Source organism: Ischnura elegans, chromosome 2 (genome assembly GCF_921293095.1).
Source record: "Ischnura elegans chromosome 2, ioIscEleg1.1, whole genome shotgun sequence".
Taxonomy (NCBI): Eukaryota; Metazoa; Arthropoda; class Insecta; order Odonata; family Coenagrionidae; genus Ischnura; species Ischnura elegans.
In genome coordinates, this window is record NC_060247.1 from 62,226,558 (window position 1) to 62,238,438 (window position 11,881).

Sequence of the window (11,881 nt, forward strand, 5' to 3'; positions counted from 1 at the left end):
AATTTTCTTTAATTTACCATAAATATTACAAGGTAAATGGATTCTTCTCGTAGTTTCGTGCCGAGGACTATTAATCCAACTAAATCTTAATGCCGAATGTTGGGCCCTATAGTTTACTGCGACATCATACGGTCAACTTTATAACTACTATACTTTCCCTTTCTCTGCCTTTCGCTTTGACCTTACCAAGGTCAAAAACCTGTGCGGGGTTTGAATAAGGGTCAGGCCGGCAGTAAAGAAGACTTGGTACAAAGGATTGAAAATGTCTCTCAAAAAACTCAGCATTGACGCTCTGGATTTGGCCAACAAGAGAGTGTTAATGAGGTTGAAGCTATGTTTTAATGGACTTGGTTAATTTTGAGAATGTATGGGTCTGTCATTGAGGGTGTTGTATGTTGTGTATTTTCAGAGTGGATTTCAATGTTCCTTTGAAAGATGGAGTGATCACTAACAATCAGCGAATTGTTGCTGCGCTTGATAGTGTCAAGTATGCTTTGGATAAAAAGGCCAAGTCTGTGGTTTTGATGTCCCACCTTGGTCGGCCTGATGGTAACAGAAATGCTAAGTACACCCTTAAGCCTGTGGCAGAAGAACTGAAGAAATTGCTGAACAGGTGAGCGTTTTTCTTGATTATTCCAATATCCGTCTTTTCTCTCCTTTTCCTCTAAAAATTGATTTATTTCATCTATCATTCCTATTTTATCAAACGAAATTCGAGCTTGAAGGTGATGACGTTATTTTCATGAATACAGGGATCAGTGGAATTTTTGTGCATTTCTTGAAGTTCTCTTCCATAAAGTGATGTATTTGTGGCATTCAACTCTGGGTTATATGCCCGAAAGGAGTTAAATTTCTTCTCTTGTTGCGTTTCCTCCTTTTAGACTTCTCCCCTCAGTGTATAGGGTGTTAAGTAGACCATTGGATTCAAGTTATATCCGTTGTAACCTCGTGGATAAGTCTTATTGGCTGTGGACACCTGAGAGCTGATGCCAGTCTCTTGTGGGCATTTCATTCATGTTCGGAGCAATTGTGGATTCAGTTTTCTAGACTTATAAATAGTCTTAAGAGTCCGGTTCTCTCAGTGCCAAATTCATAAATGCATAGCCTATGTAATTATGTATAATGCCCTTCCATGGGACTTGAGTTTTTTTCTGCATTGGAGAAGCAGTACTGTGTACGGTACTCTGGAGGAATCCTTGAAGGTATTTTGGTTTCCAAAAGATCGAGAAATAATGCCTTGGTCGATCCTTTTATAGGGATATCATGTTCCTTGAGGATTGCGTGGGACCAGAAGTTGAAAAGGCCTGTGCTGATCCAGAACCTGGCACAGTCATTCTCTTGGAAAACTTGAGGTATCATGTTGAGGAGGAGGGAAAAGGAGTGGATGCATCTGGAAATAAGGTATTATTTAGATATTATTTCTTTTAAAATAAAGCTCTTGCAGAGTATAAGGCATATTTCTCATTGACTATCCTTATCAAATAGTATTTGCCCCCAAGACCTTCAGTGACCTTGAAGAAACTTTGTTTTAACCTACATTTGACCTTACCTTATCTCAAGTTTCCTTCTGATTCTATTTTTTTAATTTATCAAGATTCTTGAGCACTGCTTTACATTTTTCGGCTATGGTGGTGGCAGGGTAGAGTTCTAGCCTGCCAAACCAAAGGTCGTAGGTTTGAGTCCTACCTTGATAGGCAGCCCCTATCTAGGACATAGGTGTCTGTGATAGTTCCTTGTTAATTGTTGAATGTTCCCCTTTGATAAGGACACATTCATGACGTTTTCAGGGCCAAGATGTAAGTAAAAAAATAAAAATTTACACAAAGATAATATAATATGACTATGAGCATGTCAATGGATATTTTGGAGTATTGAATATTCATTTCCCCTAAAAATAGCACACCTGTGGGCTTTTACTACTGGGGGTATTCAACAATTAACAATGACCCAACACCCTCACCCTATGTCCGGAGGCAGGACGCGAATATGCGGCCATGTGTTTGGCAGACGAGGACTTTTTCCTGCCGCAAATAAGGCTGAAAATATGTGCTCAACTAAATGCAGTAAGAATTATGAATCAATGGTGAATAAATTTGTGCTAGGGGCTCTCCACTCTGTGATCCCTGATCCAAATCCCAGGGGCTGAAATTTTCAGAAGCATGCTGACCCTTGCTTATGAGTTGTCTAGAGAATTCTTCCCAGCACTGCACTCCATTGGTTTGATAGGACATTAGATGTGCTCCCTTTCGCATCTGCCATAGAGAGCAAATGTTGAGGCCAGAAATTGCTCTCTACCCTCCCTTCCTTACCCTGAGTAGGGACCCTGCCGGTGAGATACCTTCTTAAGATACTGCATTGTTAATGTGTATTGTCTGAATGAAGTTGCTGTGAAAGGAAGGTGCATGTTGAACCTAATGTACATACATACTTTTCCACTTGTATACTTGCTATTTCTACTGTAATATTTCAACTTTTGACTTTCTCTTGGAGGTTCTAGTGCATTCATGGTCAGAAAAATCTTACCACCCATGAGCCGGAAACTTTCTAAGTCTTGACCGGACAAAAAATTGGAAATGCTACTGAACCACACTCCTGCTTGTGAGAACAACAAACAGAAAATAGGACAAGGGAATTGGGTAGTTTCCTTCATCAAAGAAAATGAAAGGCATTGATTGCAATTTGTTACCCACCATTAGTGTATTCATAATATACGAATTATTTGGTTTTAGAAATCCCAGGTTAGACGAATGTTAATGGTCAATTTTAACCTCATTTGAAAAAGGTCAGATTGGCGGCCATGCGATGCCACTCCACGTGGCGTCATAGGGACGTAGATGCTATAAGAGTAGTCAGGAGACTCATAGCCTCATACCAAGGTGGCCTCACACGGCGGCAGCCAGAACCAGAATGACGTAACACGGGCTTTTCCCAGCATTCATACTTAGCCGTCGCGTTTTCGCCAGCTTAAAAATTTTCACTTTTCATTTTATCGCAAAAACTAGATATCGCCATTCAAAAATCTAAAAGCGTGAAATAAGTACTCCAGGAGAAATTATCTTTTGATTTAGGTAATAAAAAAATAATGGGAAACCACCCTATTTCTCCGGGCTGTTCAAAGAGGTTTTCTTCCATTTGACATTTTGACCCGTAATTCTTATGGTCGAGTTCCTGGGCTGAGGCAATGCCCACCTCCTTCTTCACCCGCCCAGAAATTGAACAGACTATTTTTGTACAGGAAAGGAAAGAAATTGGGGAGGAAAAGTTGAATCCCAATTGATTTTGGAAAAACAAGATGTTGAAGTTCACAAAGCTTCAGATGCTCTTAAGATTCCATATTGGTAACTTATAACTGACGGGAGAACCAAATACCTCTCTCGGGTAGCCACTTCTAAAGAGGTAATTTCCTTTTTTTCGGTGTGTGCAGAATTACTTTTTCTATTGATACATTTATTTTCATACGTGACATTTATGTGCCCGAGGCTGTAGTTAAGAACATGCTTCGATTAATATAACAAAGACATGTGTCTGTGCTGGGAATATGGTTCATTCATTAACTTAGTGTATAAGCAGGGATAAGATACATAATAAAGTAACAAAAAAGATGGCAATGGCTTGTTTTGCATGTTTTTCAGTCTCACATGATGCATAGCTAAATATTATGCCAGGGGATTGAGTATACTAAAGAATTACCTGCCACACTGATTTGTGGTAATTAAAGGAGGAAATTATTTCCACAGATTAAATCTTATTGTAGCTTTTAGGGATTCTGGAAATAATTTACCTATTTCTTCTTTCAAAAATTAATATACATATGTATTACCGTGGTGATATATCATTAATTTTATTGAGTGCATTCTTCTTGAATATCTGACTGAGATTCTCATTTGTGCCGAAAAGCTTTCAAAAACTGCATAGGTATTTGAAATATCCTCAATAATTCTGACACTTGACTGGTGGAATAGCAGAAAATCTCATCACCATTGTAAATCATAGATGAATGGATTACCCCTTGGCCTTTGGCCCTCACCTTGTCTCCTCTGTGAGAGACAAATCATAGTAATCAGGCACTCTTCATGACTGTGATCGCAAAGGCATTTCTTAGTATTTAATATGACAAATCTAATGGTTGGGACAATATCGCTTTTCAGTTATATTCTGGCATATGTTCTACCCAGCAATACGTTCAAAAATGCCTTCCGAGGAAGAAATGATGATAACAGAATACTTTATGACTCAACTCTGTGAAAAATTTACTCTGACTCTTAAGGCTTGTTTTCAATTCGGTAAGGAAGCCAATTCAGCTTGAAGTCTAAACGTAGAAAATTTTCAGCTCCTGGGTGGTAAAATTTTTGTGCTCTGGACCGTATGTACAATGAAAAGTAGATGGTAAGAAATCAGAATCTGTTTTCCTTATAATACTTTCTACTTAGAAGTCATGGGAAAAATATGGGACATACCATGCATTTGCTGTATATTTTGATGTTTCTATTTTATGCACTGCATAATACATAATACATGCTTTAATGCACTCTTGTACTTGCCCTGTTATTAAAATGACAAAAGAAGTGAAGTATCTGGGAGTAACATTAGATTATCGCCTGAAATGGGATAAGCAAATCGCAAATGTAAGTGCTGTTTTAAAGCGTAGTCTCACCAAATTTTATTTTATCCGTAATAAATGCCCTCTCTTTGCCCGAAAAATGATTTACAATGCTTTGGTACACTCCAAGTTGGATTATGGGCTTACTTGTTGGGGTGGAGCTTATTTTAACACCTTAAAATCAGCCTACTTCGTGCAGAAAAAAATTGTTAGACTATTATTACTTAAAAAGCGTTACGAACATTCCCGTCCTTTATTCATTGAACTTAGCATACTCCCGCTAAGATATATGTATTGCTATAAAGTGTTAAAAAATTTTTTTTGCGTAGTGGATATAGCCCAAAAATTTTTGGGAGCTATGTGCTGTTTAATTCTCGCAGAGGTTTCTCGATCCCTATGCACAAGCCTAATTTAACGATGTATAAAAGGAGTTTTTTGTATATGGGACCAAAATTGTATAATATGCTACCAAATACAATTAAAGAGACAAATTGTTTTGGTAAATACAAAAGGTTGATACAGAAATGGATAATGACTTTTGAAGACATCGAAAAGCTATGGTAAAGGGTCGGTATATTGCAGAAAATACCCTAGGCATCATATGTGTTGTACATTATAAGTTGTATCTCATCTTAATGTCAGCTCTGTTATTATATTATTACGCACATGTATTTTTTTCTCAAGGTATTGTGTATTTTGGTTGTATGTGTTATCATTTCCGCAATTTATGAAAATTGAAGTTAGCCCAAGCACAGGCTTATTGCCTTATGGGCTACCTTACTTCCTTGAATGGATATAATAGTCTGTAAAAAATATGTATGCATGGAAGAATAAATTATTATTATTATTATTTACATATTCCTAATTTATATTCAGCCATGAAAGTGATGATGCTGAGAATCAGTGAGCTGGCTTGGTGAATTGTACATGTGCTTGAATAAATGCAGTTCATACTTTTCTTTATTATTGATAGAATCATTGTGCACTATGTGTAAGTTTTAATGGATAAACTGCTTTATATTGAAACTGTCAAAAATTGGTCCAATGTAATCTGTTTAGGTGTGATTGAAATATAAATGGAAACTTTTCCCAATTAGTTTATAAGGTAGATCATGACAAAATTATGATGTTCCAATGTTAAGGGAGTACAAGACGAATTTCAAGAATTCCCATATCATCGCTCCTCCATTATTAGGACCATGCGAGTTCAGTGTATTTCAAGCCAGTTTCCAAACAATGCCTAAATATATATGTACATCAAAGATTTTATTATGGGATTGTACCAGAGTTTTGATGAACATCCTTGATGACAAATTTGATTTACTTTTTCTTTGTATCCATTAATTGACATTTTCAGGTGAAAGCCAAGCCTGATGACGTCAAATCATTTAGGGAATCACTGAGGAAATTAGGTGATGTGTATGTAAATGATGCATTCGGAACTGCCCACCGTGCCCATAGTTCAATGATGGGTGAAGGCTTTTCACAAAGAGCAGCTGGTTTCCTATTGAAGAAAGAGCTACAATATTTTGCCAAAGCTCTGGATAACCCTGAAAGGTAATGTTGAATGTTCTCTCAAGTTATTTATTTTTTTCATGATAAATAGTATCTTAAACATTTATATTGTTCAGGAAATCTTCTTGGGCTCTACACCAGGCTAATTCTTTCGTATTGGCCTACGGTTTGTCTTCCATTCTCAAGGTGTGTTATTGTCTGAATGTCTAATTTCACACTGTACCGAATTGAAAGTTTGCTGGGTACAACAATAAGGCTCAGATGTTGTCCGATTGGCTGATGGTGTTTTGAAGTTCTCTATGTACTCTCCTTATATTTTTTATGCAATTAATTACAGGTGTCCATATCTTGCTAAGATGAAATTTCAATCATGATATGGGCTTTAATCTTAGCAAGACATGGACTCTTGTTATTAATTGCATAAAAACATTAGGAAAGTACATAAAGAACTTCAAAACACCATCAGCCAAGCGGACGACACCTGAGCCTTTTTGTTGTCCCTGCTAAATGGTCAATTCGGTTCTTTGTGAAATTGGACATTCAGACAGCAACAGGACTAGAGAATGGTAGAAAAGTCTTTTTTGAAACTTAGACCAATACGACTGAATTAACCTGGTGTAGAGCCCGAGAATAGTTCCTGAATATATTTCTCCAGGAAAATTTTTGATTGTTTCTTTAAATTGTTATTTGTGTCAAGAAATGTTCTGTTCCTAGACTTTCTACAGAAAAGCTACGGACATTTTAAGTGACAAGATGTTGTCGATGATGGAAGCGTTTTTGTGAGGGGGTATAAATTCTTTCTCCATCAGAAAATTTTTACTAGAGAGTCCTAATGCTGTGGAATCAATTTTTGTCTTGAGGGATACTTGGTTTTTCCGCTTGCTCAAAAACTTCATCTGCCGACATTGCTCTAGCTAGTCATCCACAATCCTCCTGGCTGAATGCATCATCCATTATTTTGCTTATCATGATTAAATTATGCATTGGTTTTGAAAAAGCATAAATTTGAAAGTATAAAACTGCATGTCATACCGTCAGCAAATATATTAATCAATACCCATCTTAATAATGGATTTTCACATTCCATATAACACCTGATTCACATGTTACTTTATTTGTCCATTCCATGAGCTTGAATGATAAGGCAAATGTACATATTTTTATGGAAAATGAACTGTTTAAGGGGATAATTTTCAGGAATGGCTCCATAAAATTGGATCCCGGTTGCTTTATTATAACTAAGCCTGTCCATGCTTTACATGGAATGGGAGTTAAAAATGAAGGGTCTGCAAAAAATGATGGATTAAGGATAGGGAAAATGAATGTGAGATACAAAATATGATGGCTATAGTCCGTTGCAAACTCCCTGAGAATCTATTACTGGAGCTGTTCCTCAGAGATGCACAACAATTGAATATTTGATTGAGGCTTAACCTAAAATGAGGATGGATTATTGAACCATGAAAATGTTGGCAGGAGTGAATTTTTGATTGGGTGGAAAACCTGAAGAACCTTCATGATAGCATATGTTTATTAATAATGGAATCCTTCACCATTCTTTTTACTTTCAGTGAATTGTTCTCGGTTCATATTTATGTGGTACCATTGGAGTCGAGTATAAGTAAAATCACTTGTCATAGGTTTAATTGGTGGACATTTACTTGTCTAGTATCACGTTCAATGTAGGTCATTAATTGTTACATTTTGTTTAATATTATTCGTGTTCATTTTATTTCAGACCATTCCTTGCGATACTGGGAGGAGCAAAAGTTGCTGATAAGATTCAGCTTATTGAGAATTTATTGGATAAAGTGAATGAAATGATAATTGGTGGTGGAATGGCATTTACTATTATTAAAGTTCTACATGGGATGAATGTACGTATACCAGTTGTGTATTGCATTGTTTTTGCTTGTGAAGAATATAATTTATCCACCTGAAGGTTAATAAAGAAGATATTTGGTCATTGTTGTAAAATTAAAGTACACACATACATATTTACATCGTGCCATTCTGGACTTAGTGACTGGTCAATGGAGCGAGTAAATGGCAGTAGCATGGTCCCATGGGCAGTAGATTTCTGACATCACGGATGACTCAGTTCAATTTTTTAGACATGAGTTGTGACTGTTGTGGTTATCATGACAGCAGGACATACTTCAAAACAGAGTAAAATTCATTCAATGTAAGATTATAGATTTGAAATGATATTTCTATGTGTTATGACCCAATAATACGCAAGTGATAAAAAGAACACCGATAGGTTAAAGGAAATATTTACTAAACAGTCAACATGTAAATAATTTTTCTTCTAATATTTATGTAACTTTTAAGGTGATTTTTCCCCTGGTATTTATGCCAACTTTTTTTATTTAGTCAAAGTGTCCCCCACAGCTCAAATAAGATGCTCAACTATTCTGCTTTCCAAATATCTCTTTTTTATATCCTTTGTGGAAGCTTCCATGGTTTATGTGTGAAATGAATGTGTTCAAGCAAAAATGCATAGTATCTATGGCTGCCCACTTTGGTAGCAAACTTTATAGGTAATGAGTAAGATGGATAGGATCAGAAATCGCTTGTGGCTTTCTTCGCAAATTGTGTGTATACGTGTTGATGATATGACTTTGGTTTTATGTAGTGTTTATAAAAGTCAGTAAAAAATTACATTTTGGTTGGGAAAAATGCAGGAAGTTTGAAAGCCAGGATCTTGTAATAAGCCTGTGTATGCCGTTTAGTTATACCCTTAATATTTGCTGAAAAATAGGTTCTTCGTGATAGGGTATTTTCTGGATAATGTGTAATTCAAATAGTGAGCGATAGGATATCCCAGGAGGTGAAGGATTTCTTTACAAATATAAAATTGTATTTCAGATTGGCTCATCACTGTATGATGCTGAGGGTGCTAAGATTGTCGAGAGTTTGATGGAGAAGGCAAAGAAAAATAATGTTCAAATACACCTTCCTGTAGACTTTGTTACTGGTAATCGTTTTGCTGAAAATGCTGAGGTAAAGGCTTTAATGATTTACTTGCACATTACTTCATTATGTTTTGAATTTAGATAATTCCAATGTGATTTTGATTACCCAGGTTGGATCAGCAACAGTGGAGTCAGGCGTACCTGATGGATGGATGGGTTTGGATATTGGCCCTAAAAGTATTGCCCTGTTTGCAGAACCTATCGCTCGAGCAAAAGTTGTAGTATGGAATGGGTAAGAAGGCATCCACATAACCTCATTGTGCGGAAATGAAGTTGAATTAACTGAATTGCTGGATTGTTTTCAAGTGTTGTGGATAAAGACAATGTATTTATTTTGAAGAACTGATCTTTGCAAATTGGCTCCATAATTTAAGAGATAATAAGGTTAATTTAAGGGTACGCAAGAATTTTTGGGAAGTGTCTGGATCACCTTTTACAATCTTCTCTGGTGAATGACAAGCAATCCAGCCTTTTAAAGTAAATATTCAATTATTTATCCACTGTAAGTCTATATCGGCAATTCCTCTATCTTCCTTTAAGGCCCATGGGTGTGTTTGAGTTTGAGAATTTTGCCAAAGGCTCCAAAACCATGATGGATAATGTTGTTGCAGCAACAGCTAAGGGTGCAGTGACTATCATTGGTGGAGGAGATACAGCAACCTGCTGTGCCAAATGGAATACAGAAGATAAAGTGAGCCATGTCAGTACTGGTGGTGGTGCTAGTTTGGAATTATTGGAAGGTAAGATCAGGTTGTATTTGAATTGTTTTAGCACTATTAATGCCAAGGTACAAGCCTCCAGTTTTACTCAAATACTAACTAGAAGAAACCGGAAGTCTGGGTTATTTCCCAACATAATTATTCTCATGCTAAATGAAGACTGTCTTCAGCTTGCACTGCTATTATGATGATTACAGTTTTTCATTTTCCAGAGAATTACATTGAAATTAAGTGAAGAGCATCCGTAATTACTGACAGCAATTACCTCCTGAGGAAAGCCATTAAATTGTTGAAAATTTCATTTCTATTACTGCATTTTTCTGTGAAGCAACCAGTCTGAAATTTCTTGAGTGAAGTGACTCTATAGTTTTTTTACTGAAGTTAGGTTAAAACTATGTATAGTTTAACAACACTAACATCAAATGAACGATTTTTATTAAGCCATTATAATCTCATTGGTAGACATGTAATATGTAAACAGTTTGTCAATATAGTTGTATCATAGTTGTCTATACAGGTACTATTATTATTGAAACACTTCCAAACATGTTTCTATATCATATAGAGCCCTGTTTTATCATAGTGAATTTGCAAATCACCGTCATGTGTATTGTCATTCAGTGAAAATTACATGTTCTATATTGCTCGCATGATCCTGTGATCATTCAGCATGATAATTCACCATGTATAGCCTTTAGTTGCAAATCATGGAAACTTATTCATGAACTTATCTCTTGGGAGGGCTATCCTTTTATCAGACTCTTTGACATTAGTGACACCATCTCTTACAGCAGCGGGTCCCTAACTTTTTCTTTCTGCGACCCATTTTAGCCCATACGTTTTAGCCGCGACCCCCTAAAAATGGTTGTCTAAGTTTAAGTACATATTTCACTTTATTATTCGTATACATCTTGCGACCCCTTTCCGAACGGCCCGCGACTCCCCTGGGGGTCGCGACCCCCAGTTTGGGAACCGCTGTCTTACAGAACTCAGGGTAGTGTGCGATGTCGGCCTTCTAGCATTAAGTGAGAATCATTCTAAGCTGTGCTATATTCATGATACATATTTTAAATCCTCTTCCATGAAGATTGCGCTCACAGCTGGTGAGAAGGAGTTTTTGGGATTACATTTCCTTTTTTATAGGCTTCCATTATTGAGAAAAGTGAATCAGAAATTCAACTGAAATAATATTTTCTGTGATCAATGGCACAGTTTTCTGAATTAGATATTTATTGCCAAGTTTTGCACTTTTTGCGAAGAATTTAAAGTTTCATGTGATGATAGGGTTACAAATGTCCTTATTAGAATCATTCGCTTTCAAAATAGGATTTTCATCCATTGGAAGTGGGTACTGTAAGATTGCTATTTTCATGAGCTTCACTATGTTTATAGTTGGACTCAGGTTGATATCGAATATCATTGATAATTGATCTAAACTCAGATTGATATCTGAAATTCCCATGGGGATTTGCTGATTTTACTAATATGGTTTGGAAGTATTGATATCAAACTAGTTCCTGAAACATATCTACCAGTAATAATGATAGTCGTATCTATTTATGTATAAGGGCACATTTAGCATCTTAGGTCTCAAGCCAGTATGGGAAAGTAATGTTGTCTTCCTTCTCAGGTCAATCAGAGTTTCATTGGTAAACATAGTGCATATCAATCATGATGACCAAGTAATGTTTTAGTGTCCATAGGATGAAATACATTCATAAGAAACAATGTACTTAACTCTGGGGTATAAATATTCTTGATATATTTTATAGTATTAATCCTTATCCTCAACTCTTTTCCAGGGAAGACATTGCCTGGTGTTGCTGCTCTGTCCGATCCAGCTTAGAGAAATCATTTTTGAATTGTATAATGCTTAGTCACCCAGTCTCCTTGTGTATGTTTGGTGTAAAAAGTTCCCTCTAAGTGAAAGTCCTAAATTGGCCTCACTTACTGATTTAATTGTTCGATGTATACTTCAATAAATTACAGGATATAAGAATGAAAATAATATGCATTTTTGTAGTGAATGACTCACAGCTAAAAATAATGCCAATGTCAAATTATAAAAA

General features: G+C 36.3%; 1 protein-coding gene across 1 annotated transcript; it reads left to right on the plus strand.

The window, feature by feature from the left end:
* The first annotated feature begins 169 nt into the window (after positions 1-169).
* On the plus strand, positions 170-11,817 carry LOC124153836 (phosphoglycerate kinase). Its single transcript, XM_046527215.1, has 9 exons — positions 170-324; positions 410-613; positions 1,257-1,401; positions 5,958-6,157; positions 7,854-7,992; positions 8,987-9,121; positions 9,204-9,325; positions 9,634-9,833; positions 11,615-11,817. Exons 1-9 carry the CDS (start codon positions 263-265, stop codon positions 11,656-11,658), a joined length of 1,251 nt encoding a protein of 416 aa, XP_046383171.1. The 5' UTR covers positions 170-262; the 3' UTR covers positions 11,659-11,817.
* The last annotated feature ends 64 nt before the right edge of the window (positions 11,818-11,881 follow it).

Excerpts from the sequence above, each read along its gene's own strand:
- LOC124153836 (XM_046527215.1), top strand. The coding sequence starts at position 263 with ATGTCTCTCAAAAAACTCAGCATTGACGCTCTGGATTTGGCCAACAAG. Across the intron at positions 325-409 it reads AACAAGAGAGTGTTAATGAG|AGTGGATTTCAATGTTCCTT; the intron begins GTTGAAGCTATG and ends GTGTATTTTCAG. Across the intron at positions 9,326-9,633 it reads AAAGTTGTAGTATGGAATGG|GCCCATGGGTGTGTTTGAGT; the intron begins GTAAGAAGGCAT and ends TCTTCCTTTAAG.